At 50.1% G+C, this 25,648-nt stretch overlaps 1 protein-coding gene across 2 annotated transcripts; it reads right to left on the bottom strand.

Moving 5' to 3' along the window:
* On the bottom strand, positions 1 to 25,648 carry ISOC1 (isochorismatase domain containing 1). 2 transcript variants are annotated; one of them, XM_069960707.1, is made up of 5 exons: positions 25,299 to 25,648; positions 14,069 to 14,188; positions 11,397 to 11,600; positions 8,468 to 8,584; positions 1 to 937 (listed from the first exon to the last, which is right to left on the bottom strand). In XM_069960707.1, the coding sequence occupies exons 1-5, from the start codon at positions 25,569 to 25,571 to the stop codon at positions 791 to 793; spliced, it is 861 nt and encodes a 286-aa protein (XP_069816808.1). In that variant the 5' UTR covers positions 25,572 to 25,648; the 3' UTR covers positions 1 to 790. The 2 variants fall into 2 exon arrangements, with proteins under 2 accessions (XP_069816808.1, XP_069816807.1); XM_069960706.1 differs by having other exon boundaries at positions 25,272 to 25,647.

Genomic DNA, 25,648 nt, shown 5'->3' with positions numbered 1-25,648 from the left:
AACAGAGCGCCAGGGAGCAGAAGACAACTCAAGCCTGAAGGGAGCGCCAGGGAGCAGAAGACAACTCAAGCCTGAAGGGAGCGCCAGGGAGCAGAAGACAACTCAAGCCTGAAGAGAGCGCCAGGGAGCAGAAGACAACTCAAGCCTGAAGGGAGCGCCAGGGAGCAGAAGACAACTCAAGCCTGAAGGGAGCGCCAGGGAGCAGAAGACAACTCAAGCCTGAAGGGAGCGCCAGGGAGCAGAAGACAACTCAAGCCTGAAGGGAGCGCCAGGGAGCAGAAGACAACTCAAGCCTGAAGGGAGCGCCAGGGAGCAGAACAACCTATAAGTTCTAGTAATGGATCAACATGTTTTTATGGTGGCCTAAAGAAAAAGTAAAAAGGAAGAGGTTTTAGAAGACAAATGGCACAATAAGTTTTCTCCCAGTCTGCACGCATTCTGCCGTACACTATGAACAATCATCCAACGTCCACGTAAGAATACTAGATGAAATTGTCAGGATTCTGGAGACGGCTACCGCTAATGTAAAACAATAGACACCAAGGTTACACACAGTCCTGATCTACCATACAGAAGACCTTTCCTAGGACAACAATATCCAGAAGACGATGTACGCACAAGTTACAGGATCCACTTCATCTGACAGGCAGGCAAACAATCATTTACGATGAGTCCATGAAGGTTCAGAAGACGTTCGCTTACTGCACAGAGAACTCCTGCAGATCTGCAATTATTCGCTACTGGAAAAGACCACAAGTAAATGGAACCCGAAGAGTCGCCCAGTCCGTGGTTACACCTTAGAAAGGAGTCCTGACTCCGGAGCACTTGCTTTAATAAGGTTTTGGATTTCTTTGAACTTCGGATGGTCCTTATCGGCAACCAACTGCAGGAGGACCGCCTCACTAGTAGTGATTATAATCCCGTTCCTGGCAAGCCGCTGCAAGATAAGAAGGGGGCAGAGTCATGAAATATATTACACTACATCACATTTATCATGGGGGGGGGTCATTAACATAAAATATACGGCAGAATAACAACTTAATGGTGAAGTAAATACTACAATAATACCATTTGGCTCCATTAGATCCGTGCTAGACAGAGAATTGGAGATGCAGCCTGTGTCACTAGTGAGCAGAGAGAAATGTCAATGTGAACGCCTCTGTATGCAGCAGAATAGACATGACTGACGCCACATACAGCTGTATCTAACGGAGCCAAAAGCAGGACCTCTGAAGCCCTGCAGTTCCTGACACAGCCACTGGTGGCAGCAGATGGGCCGTGTTGCCCTTTACTGCTGCCAATGTTTTTTTTTTTTTTATTCAAACTTTTATCTATTGATTTTTAGACACCAACGAAAATTACATAAATAACATCCAGCAAAAACCTTAAAATACTGAAATATCATCCACTAATTGTACATTATTATTCCCGCTCCCCCTCCAGGTTCCTGACCCACTTGCTCTCCAGTTTTAACACATTTTTCTGAAGTAAAGATTCGCTCTTTTAGAGACCCAGGCCAAGGAACTTCACATTTCTCTACTTTGACTAGTCGCATCCCCTCCTTTAGTTCCGGGGGCTTTGTATCTATCCCCTCCTTCAGCTCCGGGGGCTTTGTATCTATCCCCTCCTTCAGCTCCGGGGGCTTTGTATCTATCCCCTCCTTTAGTTCCGGGGGGCTTTGTATCTATCCCCTAAACTAGTTCCGGGGGCTTTGTATCTATCCCCTCCTTCAGCTCCGGGGGGCTTTGTATCTATCCCCTAAACTAGTTCCGGGGGCTTTGTATCTATCCCCTCCTTCAGCTCCGGGGGGCTTTGTATCTATCCCCTCCTTTAGTTCCGGGGGCTTTGTATCTATCCCCTCCTTCAGCTCCGGGGGGCTTTGTATCTATCCCCTCCTTCAGCTCCGGGGGGCTTTGTATCTATCCCCTCCTTCAGCTCCGGGGGGCTTTGTATCTATCCCCTCCTTTAGTTCCGGGGGCTTTGTATCTATCCCCTCCTTTAGTTCCGGGGGCTTTGTATCTATCCCCTCCTTCAGCTCCGGGGGCTTTGTATCTATCCCCTCCTTTAGTTCCGGGGGCTTTGTATCTATCCCCTCCTTTAGTTCCGGGGGCTTTGTATCTATCCCCTCCTTTAGTTCCGGGGGCTTTGTATCTATCCCCTCCTTTAGTTCCGGGGGCTTTGTATCTATCCCCTCCTTTAGTTCCGGGGGCTTTGTATCTATCCCCTCCTTTAGTTCCGGGGGGCTTTGTATCTATCCCCTCCTTTAGTTCCGGGGGCTTTGTATCTATTCCCTCCTTTAGTTCCGGGGGGCTTTGTATCTATCCCCTCCTTTAGTTCCGGGGGCTTTGTATCTATCCCCTCCTTTAGTTCCGGGGGCTTTGTATCTATCCTCTCCTTTAGTTCCGGGGGCTTTGTATCTATCCCCTCCTTCAGTTCCGGGGGGCTTTGTATCTATCCCCTCCTTTAGTTCCGGGGGCTTTGTATCTATCCCCTCCTTTAGCTCCGGGGGCTTTGTATCTATCCCCTCCTTTAGCTCCGGCGCCTTTGTATCTATCCCCTCCTTTAGTTCCGGGGGCTTTGTATCTATCCCCTCCTTTAGTTCCGGGGGCTTTGTATCTATCCCCTCCTTTAGTTCCGGGGGCTTTGTATCTATCCCCTCCTTTAGTTCCGGGGGCTTTGTATCTATCCCCTCCTTTAGTTCCGGGGGCTTTGTATCTATCCCCTCCTTTAGTTCCGGGGGCTTTGTATCTATCCCCTCCTTTAGTTTCCGGGGCTTTGTATCTATCCCCTCCTTTAGTTCCGGGGGCTTTGTATCTATCCCCTCCTTTAGTTCCGGGGGCTTTGTATCTATCCCCTCCTTTAGTTCCGGGGGGCTTTGTATCTATACCCTCCTTTAGTTCCGGGGGGCTTTGTATCTATCCCCTCCTTCAGTTCCGGGGGGCTTTGTATCTATCCCCTCCTTTAGTTCCGGGGGCTTTGTATCTATCCCCTCCTTTAGCTCCGGGGGCTTTGTATCTATCCCCTCCTTTAGTTCCGGGGCTTTGTATCTATCCCCTCCTTTAGTTCCGGGGGCTTTGTATCTATCCCCTCCTTTAGTTCCGGGGGCTTTGTATCTATCCCCTCCTTTAGTTCCGGGGGCTTTGTATCTATCCCCTCCTTTAGTTCCGGGGGCTTTGTATCTATCCCCTCCTTTAGTTCCGGGGGCTTTGTATCTATCCTCTCCTTTAGTTCCGGGGGCTTTGTATCTATCCCCTCCTTTAGTTCCGGGGGCTTTGTATCTATCCCCTCCTTTAGTTCCGGGGGGCTTTGTATCTATCCCCTCCTTTAGTTCCGGGGGCTTTGTATCTATCCCCTCCTTTAGTTCCGGGGGCTTTGTATCTATCCCCTCCTTTAGTTCCGGGGGCTTTGTATCTATCCCCTCCTTCAGCTCCGGGGGGCTTTGTATCTATCCCCTCCTTTAGTTCCGGGGGCTTTGTATCTATACCCTCCTTTAGTTCCGGGGGCTTTGTATCTATACCCTCCTTTAGTTCCGGGGGGCTTTGTATCTATACCCTCCTTTAGTTCCGGGGGCTTTGTATCTATACCCTCCTTTAGTTCCGGAGGCTTTGTATCTATCCCCTCCTTTAGTTCCAGGGGCTTTGTATCTATCCCCTCCTTTAGTTCCGGGGGGCTTTGTATCTATCCCCTAAAGTAGTTCCGGGGGGCTTTGTATCTATCCCCTCCTTTAGTTCCGGGGGGCTTTGTATCTATCCCCTAAAGTAGTTCCGGGGGGGCGAGTTCCTGCTTATATATGACTCCTGCTATTGGGGCTGCATAGAGTAATCTAATCCATTAAAAAAAATAAAAAACATGTTTCCATTCCAAAAGCTTCTGGATCCTTCCAGCCCCACTCCACCTTGTCTATGTTTGTTCTCGCATGGAGCCCGTGAGAAGGTTTAATTTACAGGATTCGTGAAAAGTTTCCCGTAATATCGGTAATGAAGCGTGCTCAAACTCTCAGAACACATGACAAGGTGGCCCATCCGAGCCGGCTAAGGAGGAACCCCTACAACTGTCTCGTAGATCCTTAAAGTTATTCCGTCAATCCAGAATATTTTTTCTGGGTCGTTCACACATGTGCGTTTAGTTTGTGTTCTCCGGCTCAGTCTCTTATCGACCTCTCTTTCCTAAAGGAACTTTTAAAGGGGTTGTCCAGCAAAAATCTTTTTCTTTCAAATCAACTGATATCAGAAAGTTATGGTGCCTTTACACAGAGATTTATCTCACAGATTTTTGAAGCCAAAGCCAGGAACAGACTATAAATAGAGAACAGGCCATATAGGAAAGACTGAGATCTCTCCTCTTTTCCAATCCATTCCTGGCTTTGGCTTCAAAAATCAGATAAATCTCTCTGTGTAAAGGCACCCTTATATAGATTTGTAATTTAGTTCTATTAAAAAAATCTAAACTCTTCCCATACTTATTAGCTGCTGTATGTCCTGCAGGAATTGTTGTTTTATTTTCAGTCGGACACAGTGCTCTCTGCTGACATCTCTGGCCGAGACAGGAACTCTGTTTCGGTTTTCGGTGTCCTGTAGGACATACTCTCAGAAGCAACTGGGATGGTGAGAGGACAAGGAGACACCTGGTAACTTTTATATATCTGTCTGTGCTTCCTGGATGTAGAGAAATCCTTACTTACTCCTTACTGTCTGGTGTTAGAGACTTCCCCGAGCTCCTGATCTGCTGTAATATCTCCTCTCTCCCCCTCCCATCCCTGCTCAGGAGTTATAGTCTTCTGCACTTTTTATTTACACTGAAGAATGAAGCATTTTCTTTTCAAATTTTGATGGCCTATGCATCACCAATCTCATGCTGGAGGGTATGCATCTCTCAACGTCAACCTCTTAAAGTCTAAGGACGAGCATGCGCGTCCGGGGCAGCGGGTATTTGCCGCATTACGATGAGCATTCTCGTCCTAAAGTTAAATACGCTGTGACCGAACAGCAAAATCAGCTGTCATAGACCGCCGAGCGTCACAGACATCAGCAGGGGACCGACCGCAGCTGTCCTCACCCTGCAACGGCTGTGACTGATCAATCCTGACTAACCAATCACAGCTCAGAGCTCCGGAAAAATGCCGTCTGGAGCACTAAGGGGACAGAGCTGCCCTGATGTCACCATTATGGGGGCTGCTCTGCCGGCACAGACCTGGTCTCTTCATAACCGGCAGTGAGGTCACAGCTGTCAGGAATCAGAGCCGCGCCGATCACTGTAAGGTAGATGATGTTACAGCTGTGTTCCCTGACTGCAGAGCTGTAATCTCACTGACCGATATGAAAAGATCAGGGAGGTCGGAGAACAGAACAGATCCGACTGCTGTCACATCATCTCAGTTCTATCTCTTCTCTCATTTCACTGACAGTTATCATGAGATGGAAGCTGCTCTGTCCTCAGCAAGGAAGGGGTTAAGTCCTTGGACCCTTCTCCTGGGTGAGCCTAGAGCCCACCCACTATGCCAAAAGCACTGTACCTGCCCCAGCAAGGAAGGGGGCTAAATAAGGTGTTCAGCACAACAAGTGAGAACAATCTTGCTGCAGACTGTAAAGGAGCAGAACACCTGTCAAAATGATAGGAGTTCTGCTCTTGCTTACTTTTTGTCTCTCCTTCAATTTTCAGATATTTGTATCCAGACCCCACTCTGAACTGCCTCGATCCTGACTGCTATCCGCAGCACGGGACCGCAGCTATTAGCTATTATCAGCGCTCCCGATAATTAAGGCCGTTAGATGCAGCTGTCAAACATGACAGCCGCATCTATCAGTCTTCTCTGCAGCCTTCCCTGGTGTCTTGCCGCGGGGGAAAAAGTTAGAAAAATGCAATTTTTTTGCATAATTTTTTTTTTTTTTTTACTCAAAGATCAGCCATATTTACCAGTAATATAAAGTAGAATAAGTCCCAACATCATTAATGCATAAGGTGATGCAGGTCACATATTTGTCTCTGTCCTTAAGGGGTTAAGCACAAGCAGCCCTCAAAACTGTGTTCTAGAGATGGGAACCTCCATACAGAATACGAGAATTAAATTATCTAGATAAAAGACTGAAGGTTCCAGCAGATTCTGTGCAATGGTTTCACAGCACGCAGCAGATGATGCCCGGACTGTGTCGGCAAGGACGCCTCTCCGAGCTGGAAGTGGCAGCAGGGTCTCCATTCTATTTGCCTTTATGCCACAATCAGTTATAGGTTCAGGACAGACACAGCTGGGGGCACCGGCTGCAAGGTCAGGTTTAGCAGGGTCACTCACTGCGCTAATGTTTCTACCCACATTCCCCCTCACTGGCAGCTGACAAAGAGCAGAGGCAGCGTAACAAAGTCCTACCAGACACAACATAACAGGGTCCTACCAGACACAACATAACAGGGTCCTAACACAGCATAACAGGGTCCTAACACAACATAACAGGGTCCTACCAGACACAACATAACAGGGTCCTACCAGACACAACATAACAGGGTCCTAACACAACATAACAGGGTCCTAACACAGCATTACAGGGTCCTACCAGACACAACATAACAGGGTCCTAACACAGCATAACAGGGTCCTAACACAGCATTACAGGGTCCTAGCAAATGCAGCAAACCTTCCCAGCCCTACCAGGCTCTCTCTATGGTGCACCCCCCCCCCCCACACACCTACCTACATTTTTAATAACCCCAGTGGGAAGTATGTGGGGAACGCCAGGTGGATAAATGTGCTGGTATTCATTATAGAGCGATATTGTATAAGGTGCAGCGAGACCGTACAGAATAGATCCCTGCTGCAGGATGGAAAATCTTGTGTGGGAGATCTTCTCTGCAGCCTAAATAATGAAATGTAATGAATAGGTCTCGTCCGGCGCACCTATAGCCTGCGGGGCTCGCCCGGCGCACCTACAGCCTGCGGGGCTCGCCCGGCGCACCTACAGCCTGCGGGGCTCGCCCGGCGCACCTACAGCCTGCGGGGCTCGCCCGGCGCACCTACAGCCTGCGGGGCTCGCCCGGCGCACCTACAGCCTGCGGGGCTCGCCCGGCGCACCTACAGCCTGCGGGGCTCGCCCGGCGCACCTACAGCCTGCGGGGCTCGCCCGGCGCACCTACAGCCTGCGGGCTCGCCCGGCGCACCTACAGCCTGCGGGGCTCGCCCGGCGCACCTACAGCCTGCGGGGCTCGCCCGGCGCACCTACAGCCTGCGGGGCTCGTCCGGCGCACCTACAGCCTGCGGGGCTCGCCCGGCGCACCTACAGCCTGCGGGGCTCAGCCCGGCGCACCTACAGCCTGCGGGGCTCGCCCGGCGCACCTACAAGCCTGCGGGCTCGCCCGGCGCACCTACAGCCTGCGGGGCTCGCCCGGCGCACCTACAGCCTGCGGGGCTCGCCGGCGCACCTACAGCCTGCGGGGCTCGCCCGGCGCACCTACAGCCTGCGGGGGCTCGTCCGGCGCACCTACAGCCTGCGGGGCTCGTCCGGCGCACCTACAGCCTGCGGGGCTCGCCCGGCGCACCTACAGCCTGCGGGGCTCGCCCGGCGCACCTACAGCCTGCGGGGCTCGTCCCGGCGCACCTACAGCCTGCGGGGCTCGTCCGGCGCACCTACAGCCTGCGGGGCTCGTCCGACGCACCTACAGCCTGCGGGGCTCGTCCGGCGCACCTACAGCCTGCGGGGCTCGTCCGGCGCACCTACAGCCTGCGGGGCTCGTCCGGCGCACCTACAGCCTGCGGGGCTCGTCCGGCGCACCTACAGCCTGCGGGGCTCGTCCGGCGCACCTACAGCCTGCGGGGCTCGTCCGGCGCACCTACAGCCTGCGGGGCTCGTCCGGCGCACCTATAGCCTGCGGGGCTCGCCCGGCGCACCTATAGCCTGCGGGCCTCGCCCAGCGCGCCTATGGGACTCGTACAGCACACCTGTCATTTCCAATCGGCCGCCCTAGATTATGTTTTTTTTGTCCGTTTTGCACAGAGACCTGACAGACCTGTTCAGCCATTAATTCAAATGAACAATCATCACAAAAGAGCCCCGAAACACTGTAAGGTCTGGAGAGTCCTCCCTACAGGACCCCAGTAAGCACGCCCACCATACTCTGACTGATAAGGACGCCTGATGGAGCCACCTAGTCTGTGCAATGGACACAGTGGACCTGAGCTTAGAGTGTGTCCCATCACTAGAGCAGAAATCACTGACTGTACCACTAGACAGGCCTGAGGGCCCGGCTGCCATAAAATCCCACGGGCAGCCTCAGGAAGCTACAGTCACTATCCACCGTCTGGGGGCGGTGGGAGGAGGTGTTACAGCAGGTGTTTTACATTCTGGAAGCACAGACAGATATATGGCAGGTACCAGGTGTCTCCTGAGATAAGAGGGTCAGCAGTCTGGGACAGGAATTATAGCGGACAGATTCCCTTTAAGAAATGAGCGAGCACAAGTAATAAAAGTAATTGCATTCCTACCTCAAGGGCGAACATCCTATCCATCATGCTTCTAGATGAGGATGCGTCTGCTACTATATGAACTTCTACTCCTCGACCAATCAGATCCAGCGCTGTTTGTTGGATACATACATGAGTCTGAAACACAACAAGTGACTTATTAACAAGATTCATTAATATGCAGAGAATAAAGAGAACTGATCCCAATCCATACCGACCAGTATACACAGAGGCCGGAGCCAATGATAACACGATGATAGACCGGAGCCCGGAGCACCTGGTGTGGTGGCCAAGCCGGGTTACTAAAGCTCAGATCCCATTGTGAAGTGAATGGAAGCCGGGCCACAGTAACCAAGTGGCAACCTTGCTGATGAAAGTGTAAAATATTACACATTATACTTACCTGTCCAGACTCCCTGGTGTCCTCCTCCCACTCACAGCAGTCACAACAGGCACTTCTGAAGTCGTCTGGAGTAACAGACTGCTCAGCCAATCACTGGCCAATACGGAAAGACGACCCCAGCTGCGGTGAGTGGGGAATATGTAGAAGCACACTGGGGAGCCAGGACAGGTAAGTATAATCATTATTTTCCTTACACTGTCATCAGCCGCACTCCTCCTATTATTCGGAGCAATGCACAATCAGCGGAAACTTACTGAAAGACAACAATTGGCTGATGCTCAGTTCCACGCCTTAATTTGGCAGATCATTGCTCCGTGTATTGGGGCCCTCACTAATATAGTGTAATCTCGATTAGTCCCGGCTTCAGAGGCTGTCACATGATTCATGACTGGCAGGAAAACGACACAATGGTAATGTCTCACGCTCCTTAGACTTCACAATGTTCCTCTAATGCAGCGTTTCCCGGCTCCAGTCCTACAGTAACCCCAACAGGTCAGGATGTGAGGAGACTCCATAACTACTATATAACTGTGTCACCTGTGATGGCGAGCAGAGGGAAAGCATTGCATTCTGGGAACTGTAGAACTAAGAAACTGCTTGTCCACAAAGTACAGGACTAAGAGCCTTGGTGGTGTCAGAACTTGTGCAGACAGGTGAGTAGTGCCATATGCTTCCGCGGCAAGGAGTGCCCCTTTAATGGAACACAAAACACTTATCAATGAAGTGTCACTAAGACAGAACCGCCATCTCAGATGAGCCAATAAACTCTATGATCACGTTTTGATAATAAAAGGGAGGATTCGCTGATGTATAGACAGCACGCACAACATAAGCCCATAGATTATCAGCTTAGCCACGAGTTAGGAACCATTGATTTTATTTACATTACATTTCTGTACGTTGGCGGCTTACAGTGACCTGGAATCACCAAGGCCTGATCCACACACCGGGGCCTGATCCACACACCGGGGCCTGATCCACACACCGGGGCCTGATCCACACACCGGGGCCTGATCCACACACTGGAAAAAGCACCAGGTTTGCGCTACAAACTGGGAACCGCGATCTGTGGGATCAATAGCCGATAAGTGATGCAACGTGTAGTCCGCTCCGTCATCATCTAAAGCTTCTAGAAACATCCCCACTGCTTTACCTTTCATTATAAATGGGGACAGGATTATACAGGGTCCGACCTCCGCGCCCCCCGGTGATATCCAGATTGTCACGTGCCGTCCCCGAAGCTCTATTCAATACAAAGAAGCTGGGGGGCGATCTGCAGATCAATGGGGGAACAGAGGTTGGACACCCCATGACCTCTAACTTGTCTCTATCCTGTGGTTGGAGAACAAGTAGGTTTTAAATGGAAACCCCCTTTAATGGCTTAAGGTCCTTATCATGCTTGAAGAATGGACCCCGGTCGTCTCAGACTCTCACTGTGTCTTAACATATTAAAGGGGTGGTTGAGCAAAAAGACATTCTGGTGCCAGACAGTTGTATAGATTTGTAATTTACTTCTATGTAAAAATCTCCAGTCTTCCAATATTTATCAGCTGCTGTATGTCCTGCAGGAAGTGGTGTATTCTCTCCAGTCTGACTCCAGTCTGCTCTCTGCTGCCACCTCTGTCCATGTCAGGAACTGTCCAGAGCATGAGAGGTTTTCTATGGGGATTTGCTGCTGCTCTGGACAGTTCCTGACATGGACAGAGGTGGCAGCAGAGAGCACTGTGTCAGACTGGAGAGAATACAACACTTCCTGCAGGACTTTTTACATAAAAGTAAATTACAAATCTATATAAATTTCTGGCACCAGTTGATTTGAAAGATTTTTTTTCCAAAAGACAAGGCACAGCACCGGCACAGCAGAGGTTACTTTTTAGGGAGACCCATACTTTGCCAACATGCAAAGGATAGCTGTTTGCAGGAAGATGAAATTAGTAACCTAGTAAAATGTACATGGGGTGCTCAGCTAATGAATCAAAGTCTTCAATGTTACAACATCTTGAAATAGAAAAATATAGCGGCACTCACCACTTTTGTAGTAATTCCGAAGTTCCTTTATTTGTTAAAACAAGACATCGTTACAGCAGGTGAGACGCCAGTGAAGAAACAATGTGTGTGTTGCCGGGCATTGGCGTCTCACCTGCTGTAACGATGTCTTGTTTTAACAAATAAAGGACCTTCGGAATTACTACAAAAGTGGTGAGTGCCGCTATATTTTTCTATTTCAAAATGTTGGAAAGATTTTTCTTGTTTGCTGAACCACCCCTTTAACCATCCAGAACTAAGGACTCTTACTCTCTATCTTTCCTGCCGGCTAATATGGTAGAAAGATACTTGATGCTTTAACAAGAACTTTAGGACAGGACATCATCCTGAATGTGGACAGTACGGATCAAGATCATTCTAGGCTATGTTCACACTGTAAAACCAACAGCCATATCTTATAACTGTGGCCGTTGCTATGTAATACGGCCATTGTTTTTACATAGTGTAAATGTTCCAAGGATGACAAAAGGAGATGACTGCAACTAAAACCAACAAACTCACCTCAACGCCAAACAGCACCACACTCCGCACTCCGGGAATTTCCGCCAGGGCCGCCTCTACTTCTGGTAAAACCATAGAGAACTTGGTTTTTGGCAGCACAAGCTTCACCCCGGTCAGGTCCAGTTCCTGCACAGTGCTCCCCAGTCCTTTAGGATACTGTTCTGTGACAATCACCGGGATTCCTAATATTCGGGCACCTTGTAGCTGGAAGAAAACATATATGAAAAGAAGCAAAAAAAAAAAAAAAAAAAAAAAAAAGCATCTAGGTAAAAAAAACAGTAGAAAGTAGGGGGGTCTCTACTCTCAGATGGGAGGAAGCAGTATCATTGTGTGGATGTGTATGGCCGGGTACTAAAATATAAGTCAAGCGCTTAGCTTGCTCGGCACTCGGCTTATTTGCCAGCTGTCTTTGGTCTACAAAATGCTCCACTCCAGGTGCCTGGAAAAGCTGGATCCAGTACTAGATAACTTCTCCCATTATCCCAGGACTGGATCCAGCTTTTCAAGGCACCTGGGATGGAGCTGAACGGAGGTCAAAGGTAGTCAGTGCATAAAGCGAGTGCCGAGCAAACTAAGCGCTTTGCTTTGTTTGTAATATAAATTCACTCACCTCTAGTTCTAACATTCAAAATTTAAATCAACAGGGAATGTGATCTATACCAGCGCTTCTCGCTTCTCAAACGTTTTCTACTGGAGCCTCACCCAACAAACAAAATGATGCCAGGGCCTCACCAGACTGACAGAGGATGCCAGGGCCTCACCAGACTGACAGAGGATGCCAGGGCCTCACCATCTGTGCTGGATGTCCATGCAAATATAAAAACTATTGCTCAGTCCGCCCTCCATAACATTAAATAAGCACAAAGTGAGTCAATAACGTCCCCAAGGCTGAGATTGTAGCGGTCCGGGAAAGCACTGTGCAGCTTATGGTCACTTTTGTGAGAACTGTCTCCCCAGCAACTAGGGGGCGCCTCACAGCTTGAGAAGCACTGATCTAAAGCATGGTTCCAACTTACATTCATTATTTTAGTTCTCTTTAGTTTCTTACTGTATCCAGGTGCAGGTAAGTGTAACTGTTATATAGCTGCCCTCAGGAGACCGGACCTGGATACAGTAAGTATAGCTGTTATATAGCTGCCCTCAGGAGACTGGACCTGGATACAGTAAGTATAGCTGTTATATAGCTGCCTTCAGGAGACTGGACCTGGATACAGTAAGTATAGCTGTTATATAGCTGCCCTCAGGAGACTGGACCTGGATACAGTAAGTATAGCTGTTATATAGCAGCCTTCAGGAGACTGGACCTGGATACAGTAAGTATAGCTGTTATATAGGAGACTGGACCTGGATACAGTAAGTATAGCTGTTATATAGGAGACTGGACCTGGATACAGTAAGTATAGCTGTTATATAGCTGCCATAAGGAGACTGGACCTGGATACAGTAAGTATAGCTGTTATATAGCAGCCCTCAGGAGACTGGACCTGGATACAGTAAGTATAGCTGTTATATAGCTGCCTTCAGGAGACTGGACCTGGATACAGTAAGTATAGCTGTTATATAGCTGCCTTCAGGAGACTGGACCTGGATACAGTAAGTATAGCTGGTATATAGCTGCCTTCAGGAGACTAGACCTGGATACAGTAAGTATAGCTGTTATATAGCTGCCTTCAGGAGACTGGACCTGGATACAGTAAGTATAGCTGTTATATAGCAGCCTTCAGGAGACTGGACCTGGATACAGTAAGTATAGCTGTTATATAGCAGTCAGGAGACTGGACCTGGATACAGTAAGTACAGCTGTTATATAGCAGCCTTCAGGAGATTGGACCTGGATACAGTAAGTATAGCTGTTATATAGCAGCCTTCAGGGGACTGGACCTGGATACAGTAAGTATAGCTGTTATATAGCAGCCTTCAGGAGACCGGACCTGGATACAGTAAGTATAGTTGCCTATAGGAGACTGGACCTGGATACAGTAAGTATAGCTTTCTTATATAAAGAATAAATGTAAATTGAAAGTATGCTTTCTATCACATCCAATGTTATAAAATCCCCCCCCAAAATTTTCATTTTGAAAGTTATAATGACAGACACACTAACAATCTGCAGGTCTTGATTCCGCTAGGCATCTACAGTGTTTCCGCTGCAAAATAACCACTTGTGTATTTTCATGCGAGTACACCACTGACTATCACAGAGCACCTCTCCTGTGTGAAAGTTAAGGTGGCCGTACACGTACTTAAAGGTTATTTAGGATTAGAGAACATAGTCTGCTTCTTACAAAACCAGCGTCATCCCTGTTCTTGTCCTCCGGTTGTGCGTGATATTAAAACTTGGCTCTGTTAACGTCAATAGAACTGAGCTGCAATGCCGCACACAAACTGAGGACAAGAGGGGCGCTGGTTTTAGGTGAAAGCAGATATGTCTTTCTATTCCTGGATAATCCCTTTAAGTCAGCTGCAATCTTAAATTTTGTCAACTAACGTGTACAAGATGTTTGGTCAACATTAATGCAGAGACGCCTGCCACTTTACTCCCTTCATCCTACTGACAATACACGCACGGCTGGAATAAGTGTACGGGCAGCCGGACAGGAATAGTCACTGACCACGTACGGCTTCATGTCCTGGATGGAAGCTTCTAGAGGCCCCGATAGCAGAAGACTTACCAATCTTTGCCCGACGCTTATAATATCTCCAAAGTACTTGATTGCTGGTCGGAACCTCTCTTGCATGTCGCAGCAGAAGAACACAGTGCTGGCGGGAGTCAGGTTCCCGAGCGTCGTCAGCTGACAAGACAAAACACAAGAACGTCAACAACAATATCTCCATCTAACGTTATAGCGGCTGCCAGAGGGGGTCGGAGGTGAGTATAGACACCTGGTTGGCTCCTTGTACGCTCGGGGGGAAGGAGGGATCATATTGCTGAACCGCTTCTGTGGTTATTACTGGCAGGATCCGCAACAATGCGGGCAGCGAGTATAACAATGTGACTGGCATCAGCAGAGAAGCCAATACTTAGTTTCCCAGAACAAATGTGTCAGCAGATCCTCTGCGCCCCCCCCCCATCCCCGGAATACACCCTCTGCCCCCCCCCATCCCCGCCACTCACCCTCTGCAACCCCCCCCCCCCCAGCCTGTGTGACTATGCCTAGCGATGGGTAAGGTGGATCTCCTCTATTCAAAGATGGCAGCCAATATATATATATATATATATAGATATATATATATATATATATATATATATATATATATATATATATATATATAAAAAATGGTGGATGGACGGCACCTGTGCTGGCTTGAAGTCAAAATAGCTTAAAAGCTGGTGGGTGCACGTCCCATAAAAGTCGACCCCCGACTCCTCCGGATAACAAAAATGGAAACACGAGGACGGCACTCCAGTAGTGTATAGTGAAGATTTATTCACCCAATCACAAGTAGCGACGTTTCGACTCTAACATGAGTCTTTCTCAAGCTTGAGAAAGACTCATGTTAGAGTCGAAACGTCGCTACTTGTGATTGGGTGAATAAATCTTCACTATACACTACTGGAGTGCCGTCCTCGTGTTCCATTTTTATATATATATATAATATATATGTATATATATTATATATATCTCCATCTCCCAGGGTGTATGTTCTTGTACTAAGGGTGGTGTCAGTACTTCATTGGCTGAGGTACAAGAGGAGTTAGTTACGTAGCACTAATGTTACTAACGTAATCTTTAAGGAATCTAACATCTCTACATGTTTAGAAGGTCAGCACCATAGTGTAATGGCTAAACTAAATATTAAAAAAATCCTACCAGAAAATAATGTACCCGGTGCTGCCCCTGGGCTAGAGTGTCAAGAGTGATAGATTTATCCCAAGGTTCCTGGGAGGCCAATGTATACACTTTAGGTTTTTTTTTTGTTTTTTTTTAATGGGGAGCCATATATCCACTATACACCCCAACAGTTCTGTTTATGTGAAATGTAGCTTATGCACATTAGAAATAAACTAAAAACCTTTACACCTAATAGCCAAACCGAGATGTCATGTCATCAGACTGTATACAGAGCCTGGTTATATACAACATTGGCAGTGTTATATACAGAGCCTGGTTATATACAACATTGGCAGTGTTATATACAGAGCCTGGTTATATACAACATTGGCAGTGTTATATACAGAGCCTGGTTGTATACAACATTGGCAGTGTTATATAGAGGGCCTGGTTATATACAACATTGGCAGTGTTATATACAGAGCCTGGTTATATACAACATTGGCAGTGTTATATAGAGGGCCTGGTTATATACAGCATTGGCAGTGTTATATACAGAGCCTGGTTATATACAACATTGGCAGTGTTATATACAGAGCCTGGTTACATACAACATTGGCAGTGTTATATACAGAGCCTGGTTATATACAACATTGGCAGTGTTATATAGAGGGCCTGGTTATATACAACATTGGCAGTGTTATATACAGAGCCTGGTTATATACAACATTGGCAGTGTTATATAGAGGGCCGTTATCAATCTCAGTCATTAGGTGTGAAAACCTTTCTGCCATCAACAACCAGCATCATGGAGACTCTGTAAATGAAGAGCCGCCTTCTATGTCTGTACTATGAGGTTGCTCAGGTACCTTCTGCTGCATGTGAGGCGAGTTTGGAAAACCAGGACCACGGGGCCCATGAATCAGTTGGGTGGTAACTGTTTCTAGCAGTTTAGGATCCAGATTCATTCTGTATTCTAGCAGATATCACAAAGTCACTCTCATTTGGCCTAAGCATATGGCGGACCTCTCTGCTGCCACTCATGTCCTTTGTCACATCCCCCCAACATATATACACACACACCAACAAAACACAACAATCACTGAACTCAGGGAGAACAGCAAATAATTCCAATGGAGTACTCATTTACGAGTCTCCACTGATTGTCCCATACAAAATTTGAATATACAAAGAAGGGGTCCGTGGAGCCTCAGTTACGAGTCTCAAAACACGGGAATAGCCAGATATCCCTCTCTCCAGAGAAGGAAGCCCACTGCCAAGGGGCGCCTCCTAGTGGGGAGAGCACCAAACCACCCTGATACGTAGTCCCTCAGGTCCTCACTCTGTTGCGAGCTTTAGGACCTAAATAGGGAAACACCAGGGTGGCCCCTGTAAGTCACAGTCTAACTCTGTGGCGAGTATAACAACATAGGACAAGGGTTACCAAGGCCGGGCATCCATCCACAGACTGCAGTTTCGGGGTATTTGCCCCTCGACAGTGTGGAGCAGGATTGTAGCTACCGGGGGCCATGATAAATAGACCAACAAAACACAACAATCACTGAATTAAGGGAGAACAGCGATACAATCCAATGGAGTACTCACACATGGGCATGAAACCACTGTCTGTTATTTCATTTGTACCAAGAAAAGTCACGTGAAAGCAGTTATTATAGGAGTATATTAGTTATTACAATTATCTCTTGGTTCTGGGCAGTTACCAGTAAGCAATGAATTCGGCGGCTCTGGAGTTGGCAGATCTGTACCAGTACCTTCCCTCTAGAGCAGCACATACCTGGGGCCTTCTGGGAAAACACCACAAAACACCACAGAAGGCACAGAAAACTTTTGCCATCACAATCTATGTTAGCATGAAAGCCCGATCATTAGGTGAGAAGATTCAGAAGGCCAAGCAGTAGTAGCAGCATGGTGCATCCGATCAGCCTGCGGCCGGGCCCCAGTGTCCTGAGGTGTTTCAGAAGCTGGAGCAGCAGCAGCATGGTACATCTGATCATATTGGGGCCTGGCTTGAGTGTCCTGAGGTGTTTCAGCAGCTCTAGCAATAACAGTGCACATCTGATCAGCCTGCAGTCCTGCCTGAGTGTCCTGAGGTGTTTCAGCAGCTCTAGCAGTAACAGTGCACATCTGATCAGCCTGCAGTCCTGCCTGAGTGTCCTGAGGTGTTTCAGCAGTAACATGTTAAATGTTTGTTCTGTATAGTTCTTAGTGGGTAGAACACGTCTATTGTTGGGGCACTAATCCCCAAATCAGCCACCTAGGTCTTAAAGGAGCAATAGGCCAATTACTGACAGTCTGAGTGGCCGTTGCCTTCATCACTCATACATACGTGTAGATGAGCTGCTGACAAATAATTGAGGAAGGGCGCAGCGTTCATGTTCTTACAGTATTCATCTGCTATTAGACCGGTTCACTTTAATCTTTCCGGGTGCGGTGTAATACAGGAGACAGAGACCTAGATCTTATTCCTGGTACTGGGCGGCTGAGCAGCAGGCTTCTCAGTATAGAAGGGAGACAATCAATACCGTCGGCCATTACTGGGTGCAGACCTCTCCTTATTATAACGTCGGCCATTACCGGGTGCAGACCCCTCCTTATTATAACGTCGGCCATTACCGGGTGCAGACCTCTCCTTATTATAACGTCAGCCATTACCGGGTGCAGACCCCTCCCTATTATAACGTCGGCCATTACCGGGTGCAGACCTCTCCTTATTATAACGTCGGCCATTACCGGGTGCAGACCGCTCCTTATTATGAGGTCGGCCAATACCGGGTGCAGACCGTTCCTTATTATGAGGTCGGCCAATACCGGGTGCAGACCGTTCCTTATTATAACGTCAGCCATTACTGGGTGCAGACCTCTCCTTATTATAACGTCTGCCATTACCGGGTGCAGACCTCTCCTTATTATAACGTCAGCCATTACTGGGTGCAGACCTCTCCTTATTATAACGTCTGCCATTACTGGGTGCAGACCTCTCCTTATTATAACGTCTGCCATTACTGGGTGCAGACCCCTCCTTATTATAACGTCGGCTAATACCGGGTGCAGACCGTTCCTTATTATAACGTCGGCCATTACTGGGTGCAGACCCCTCCTTATTATAACGTCGGCTAATACCGGGTGCAGACCGTTCCTTATTATAACGTCGGCCATTACCGGGTGCAGACCGCTCCTTATTATAACGTCGGCTAATACCGGGTGCAGACCCCTCCTTATTATAACGTCGGCCATTACTGGGTGCAGACCCCTCCTTATTATAACGTCGGCCATTACCGGGTGCAGACCGCTCCTTATTATAACGTCGGCCATTACTGGGTGCAGACCGCTCCTTATTATAACGTCGGCCATTACCGGGTGCAGACCCCTCCTTATTATAACGTCGGCCATTACCGGGTGCAGACCCCTCCTTATTATAACGTCGGCCATTACTGGGTGCAGACCGCTCCTTATTATAACGTCGGCCATTACCGGGTGCAGACCGCTCCTTATTATAACGTCGGCCATTACTGGGTGCAGACCGCTCCTTATTATAACGTCGGCCATTACTGGGTGCAGACCGCTCCTTATTATAACGTCGGCCATTACCGGGTGCAGACCCCTCCTTATTATAACGTCGGCCATTACTGGGTGCAGACCGCTCCTTATTATAACGTCAGCCATTACTGGGTGCAGACCCCTCCTTATTATAACGTCGGCCATTACCGGGTGCAGACCGCTCCTTATTATAACGTCAGCCATTACTGGGTGCAGACCTCTCCTTATTATAACGTCGGCCATTACTGGGTGCAGACCGCTCCTTATTATAACGTCGGCCATTACTGGGTGCAGACCTCTCCTTATTATAACGTCAGCCATTACCGGAGGCAGACCCCTCCTTATTATAACGTCGGCCATTACTGGGTGCAGACCTCTCCTTATTATAACGTCAGCCATTACTGGGTGCAGACCTCTCCTTATTATAACGTCGGCCATTACCGGGTGCAGACCCCTCCTTATTATAACGTCGGCTAATACCGGGTGCAGACCGCTCCTTATTATAACGTCGGCCATTACCGGGTGCAGACCGCTCCTTATTATGAGGTCGGCCAATACCGGGTGCAGACCGTTCCTTATTATGAGGTCAGCCAATACCGGGTGCAGACCGCTCCTTATTATGAGGTCGGCCAATACCGGGTGCAGACCGCTCCTTATTATAACGTCGGCCATTACCGGGTGCAGACCCCTCCTTATTATAACGTCGGCCATTACTGGGTGCAGACCCCTCCTTATTAGAACGTCAGCCATTACCGGAGGCAGACCCCTCCTTATTATAACGTCAGCCATTACCGGAGGCAGACCCCTCCTTATTATAACGTCGGCCATTACTGGGTGCAGACCCCTCCTTATTAGAACGTCAGCCATTACCGGAGGCAGACCCCTCCTTATTATAACGTCGGCCATTACTGGGTGCAGACCGCTCCTTATTATAACGTCGGCCATTACTGGGTGCAGACCCCTCCCTATTATAACGTCGGCCATTACCGGGTGCAGACCTCTCCTTATTATAACGTCGGCTAATACCGGGTGCAGACCCCTCCTTATTATAACTTCAGCCATTACTGGGTGCAGACCCCTCCTTATTATAACTTCAGCCATTACTGGGTGCAGACCCCTCCTTATTATAACGTCGGCCATTACTGCAGCCGTCTCCTCTCCTGACAATCGCTCTCGCTGCTCCTGTTCTGTCTCACAGTTTTCAGGACACCACTGAGAATTATCCAGGACAGCGACTGAGAGGAAATTCATCATGTGTCTTGGCTCCCAAGGAAACAGGCGGGATCCTTCTATTATCTCTGCATAGTAACAGGCGGGATCCTTCTATTATCTCTGCATAGTAACAGGCGGGATCCTTCTATTATCTCTGCATAGTAACAGGCGGGATCCTTCTATTATCTCTGCATAGTAACAGGCGGGATCCTTCTATTATCTCTGCATAGTAACAGGCGGGATCCTTCTATTATCTCTGCATAGTAACAGGCGGGATCCTTCTATTATCTCTGCATAGTAACAGGCGGGATCCTTCTATTATCTCTGCATAGTAACAGGCGGGATCCTTCTATTATCTCTGCATAGTAACAGGCGGGATCCTTCTATTAGTGATCTGCAGGGAAATCTTGGGTCCTGGTATGAAGTGGATGTCACCTACCTATAAACTCTTCATGGGATCCGTCACCCAGCAGGACAAAAAGGATTCAGGAATAGCTGGAGGAACATGGAAGAGTAGAAGGTGCTGCCATGGCCTCCAAATACTTAAGGGCCAACATTAAAAAATGTTTCCCAGGGTCACTTTGGTTTTGATAGTGAGGGGTGTGGCTCCTGGTGGGTGTGGTTTGTGTGGTTGCGTCCTATTGTGGGTGTGCCTGGTCACCAGTCCTCCCCCCCCAGAGCTCTCCCTATATTGGAGAATATTACACTGCCCAGTATGAGGCACCCAGTATATTACATATCCCAGTATCAGGCCCCCAGTATATTACATACACCAGTATCAGGCCCCAGTATATTACACAGGCCAGTATCAGGTCTCCAGTATATTACAAACCCCAGTATAAGGCCCCCAGTATATTACACACCTCAGTACCAGGCCCCCAGCATATGGCACACCTCAGTACCAGGCCCCCAGCATATGGCACACCCCAGTATATTACACACCCTAGTATCAGGTCCCCAGCATATTACACACCCCAGTATATTACATACCCCAGTATCAGGCCCCCAGCATATTACACACCCCAGTATATTACATACCCCAGTATCAGGCTCCCAGCATATTACACACCCCAGTATATTACATACCTCAGTACCAGGCCCCCAGCATATGGCACACCCCAGTATATTACACACCCTAGTATCAGGTCCCCAGCATATTACACACCCCAGTATATTACATACCCCAGTATCAGGCCCCCAGCATATTACACACCCCAGTATATTACATACCCCAGTATCAGGCCCCCAGCATATTACACACCCCAGTATATTACATACCCCAGTATCAGGCCCCCAGCATATTACACACCCCAGTATCCGGTCCCCAGCATATTACACACCCCAGTATCCAGCCCCCAGTATATTATATACCCCAGTATCAGGCCCCCCATTACTGACAGCAAAAACAGCCCCAACATACGAGAACCTCTAGAGAGTGATAAGTCACTGGGTCCATCAGTATCTGATTAAGAACAGACAGAACAGCGATGTAAAGGTGATAAAAGAATATAAGTCACCAAGGAAAGGACTCTCCAATATCTACTGTACGCGGCAACAGATGGAACAGGATGAGACACACCTTAAGTTTCCCCCATAACGCTGGTTGGTGAACTCTCCTGAATGGGGGGGGGGGGGTCGCACTCGCTCCTCCGGGAGTCTCATCCTCCATCGCCATCACAGGGGGCTGGAGCGAGTGTGACCCCCAGTCGGGAAAGTTCAACAACCAGCATTAGGCCAGATTCACACGTAACCGATCTGCTGCGGATCCCTTGCCGGTCATATTGACTGAGACGACAGACTGGACTGACTTCCCTCTGCGAGTATGTCAGTGTATGTCGGTGACAGCTGTTACCCCCTCGCCAGCCGCAGCATACATCACCTGCTCCGCACTCCGGTTTGCTTTGGGGGCTCCTGGTGTCTGGACGTACTGCTCAGCCAATCAGTGCACTCCCCCCCGCACCCACTGATTGGCTGAGTGGGACGTCCAGACACCAGGAGCCCCCAAAGCAAACCGGAGTGCGGAGCAGGTGATGTATGCTGCGGCTGGCGAGGGGGTAACAGCTGTCACCGACATACACTGACATACTCGCAGAGGGAAGTCAGTCCAGTCTGTCGTCTCAGTCAATATGACCGGCAAGGGATCCGCAGCAGATCGGTTACGTGTGAATTTGGCCTAATGGGGGAAACTTCCCATGTGTCTCATTCTGTTCCATCAATTGTCGTGTACAGAAGATATTGGGACCAGTGATGAGGGAACATGTCCGTAAATGTCTGTATGTCCGATCCCAATTTGATGATTGGAACCGTTATACCAATCATTTTCAAACATATTCGAACTTGTGACCGTACGCCACTGTGTAATTTATGATTTATACCTGATAATCTGTACACATGTGCGTAGACCAAAGCGTGCGCTTCTACTCTATGTTCCTTATTTGTTCGTGAATGTTCGGCAAACACGGACAGATTTTTGTAATGTTCACTCATCACCCCCAACCTCCCAATACACCCGCCTCCCATCACCCCCAACCCAATAAACACGCCATCCATCACCCCCGACCTCCCAATACACCCGCCTCCCATCACCCCCAACCCAATGAACACGCCATCCATCACCCCCGACCTCCCAATACACCCGCCCCCATCACCCTACTCCATCACCCCCAACCCAATAAACACGCCATCCATCACCCCCGACCTCCCAATACACCCGCCTCCCATCACCCCCAACCCAATGAACACGCCATCCATCACCCCCGACCTCCCAATACACCCGCCTCCCATCACCCCCAACCCAATGAACACGCCATCCATCACCCCCGACCTCCCAATACACCCGCCACCCATCACCCCCAACCCAATAAACACGCCATCCATCACCCCCGACCTCCCAATACACCCGCCTCCCATCACCCCCAACCTCCCAATACACCCGCCAAACATAACCCCCGACCTCCCAATACACCCGCCACCCATCACCCCCGACCTCCCAATACACCCGCCTCCCATCACCCCCAACCTCCCAATACACCCGCCAAACATAACCCCCGACCTCCCAATACACCTGCCTCCCATCACCCCCAACCTCCCAATACACCCGCCACCCATCACCCCCAACCTCCCAATACACCCGCCACGCATAACCCCTGACCTCCCAATACACCCGCCACCCCCGACGTCCCAATACACCCGCCACCCATCACCCCCCGACCTCCCAAAACACCCGTCACCCATTACCCCCGACCTCCCTATACACCCTCCAACCATCACCCCCGACCTCCCAATACACCCGCCACCCCGACCTCCCAATACACCCGCCACCCATCACCCCTGACCTCCCAATACACCCGCCACCCATCACCCCCGCACTGTAGTCGGCTCATTACCTGGTTTTGAAGAGAACGGTAACAAAAAAGGTGAAAATCTTGTTTCCTTTAAATCCACTGGAGTCAGAAAGTTCCACAGATTTGTAATTACCTTCAATTGAAAAATCTCCAGTCACCCAGCACTTATCAGCTGCTGTATGTCCTGCAGGAAGTGGTGTATTCTCTTCAGTCTGACTCAGTGCTCTCTGCTGCCACCTCTGTCCATGTCAGGAACTGTCCAGAGCAGCAGCAAATCCCCATAGAAAACCTCCCCTGCTCTGGACAGTTCCTGACATGGACAGAGGTGGCAGCAGAGAGCACTGTGTCAGACTGGAGAGAATACACCACTTCCTGCAGGACATACAGCATGCTGATAAGTATTGGAAGACTGGAGATTTTTACACAGAAGTAAATTACAGATACAATTATTAGTCACTGTGGTCTGAGGCCGCTCTGTAGTGCGCTCCGCTGTCCTGTCCTTGTACACACACATTTATATATAATATATATATATATATATATATATATATATATATATATATATATATATATATATATACGGACCAGCACAACCTGCCCTCTGTGACAGTGACGTGGAGGTATACACATCCCGCTCCAGATCCTATGTTATGTTACAGCTGGCAGTGGCTGGGATCGGAGATAACTGTCCCAGGTCAATGGCTGTGGTGTATATTGTGCAGCGTATAATAACGTCCCCGTATAAGGTCCAGATCGCTGACAAACTAAAAAGAAATCTAATCTACAAAATATACATCCCCCCCCCTCAGCTATATACACGAATACGGGGCGGCATGTACTATATAAACTGCAACCGTAACATAATCACACGGGGGACACCGAGAATATAACCTGCATACAGCAGCTCAGCCGAGAGGACAGAAGGGTCCAGGAGAAAATAAGATAAACTCTCTGCCACAGTATTTGCCCCAGCAGTATATCCCAGTATCTGCCCTCCCCTGTTTGCCCAGCCCCCTGGTATCTGCCCCTCTCCCTCCCTCGGTATCTGCCCCTCTCCCTCCCTCGGTATCTCCCTCCCCCCCCCCTCACCTGGCTTTGTAGGGGCACCAGCCGCACCTTGCACCGGTCACGAACCCCTTCGGTAGGTCTATGTACTGCCCCCACCCCCGGTATCTGCCCCTGTCCCCCCCCCCTCCCTCGGTATCTGCCCCTGTCCCCCCCCCTCCTCCCTCGGTATCTGCCCCTGTCCCCCCCCCCCTCCTCCCTCGGTATCTGCCCCTGTCCCCCCCCCCCCTCCTCCCTCGGTATCTGCCCCTGTCCCCCCCCCCCCCTCCCTCGGTATCTGCCCCTGTCCCCCCCCCCCCTCCCTCCCTCGGTATCTGCCCCTGTCCCCCCCCCCCCCTCCCTCCCTCGGTATCTGCCCCTGTCCCCCCCCCCCCCCCCTCGGTATCTGCCCCTGTCCCCCCCCCCCCCCCCTCCCTCGGTATCTGCCCCTGTCCCCCCCCCCCCCCCCCCCCTCCCTCGGTATCTGCCCCTGTCCCCCCCCCCCCCCCTCCCTCCCTCGGTATCTGCCCCTGTCCCCCCCCCCCCTCCCTCCCTCGGTATCTGCCCCTGTCCCCCCCCCCCTCCCTCCCTCGGTATCTGCCCCTGTCCCCCCCCCCCCTCCCTCGGTATCTGCCCCTGTCCCCCCCCCCCCTCCCTCCCTCGGTATCTGCCCCTGTCCCCCCCCCCCCCTCCCTCCCTCGGTATCTGCCCCTGTCCCCCCCCCCCCCTCCCTCCCTCGGTATCTGCCCCTGTCCCCCCCCCCCTCCCTCCCTCGGTATCTGCCCCTGTCCCCCCCCCCTCCCTCCCTCGGTATCTGCCCCTGTCCCCCCCGCTCTCTCTGTATCTGCCCCCCCCCCTCCCCCGGTATCTCCCCTCCCCCGGTATCTCCCCTCCCCCGGTATCTCCCCTCCCCCGGTATCTCCCTCCCCCTCTCTCCCCCTCACCTGGCTCTGTAGGGGCACCAGCCGCACCTTGCACCGGTCACCGATCACGAACCCCTTCGGTAGGTCTATGTACTGCCCCCACTCCTCCGCGAACAGCTGCACCACGAACTTGCGGCTCATGTCTATCTGATCCCCGAACAGAGCGAGAAACTTCTGGATCAGCGCCTCATAACCGGAGCCGTGCGGGAGCGAGGAGGGCCGGGCGAAGACCGAGAAGCAGAAGAGCACCGGGACCCCCCCGGCACCGCAGCCCGGAGAGCCGAGACCCGCCAGCCCCGCCACCGCCTGCTGCTCCGCCATCTCCGTCCGGCGGCTGCGGACACGACTCCTACCGGGAGGCGACAGAGACTGCACCGCCCCCTGCCGGGGATACAGAG

The sequence above is a fragment of the Dendropsophus ebraccatus genome, chromosome 3, assembly GCF_027789765.1.
Source record: "Dendropsophus ebraccatus isolate aDenEbr1 chromosome 3, aDenEbr1.pat, whole genome shotgun sequence".
Taxonomy (NCBI): domain Eukaryota; kingdom Metazoa; phylum Chordata; class Amphibia; order Anura; family Hylidae; genus Dendropsophus; species Dendropsophus ebraccatus.
Note: the sequence above shows the minus strand (reverse complement) of the source record. Positions and strands in the feature narration are given on the sequence as shown.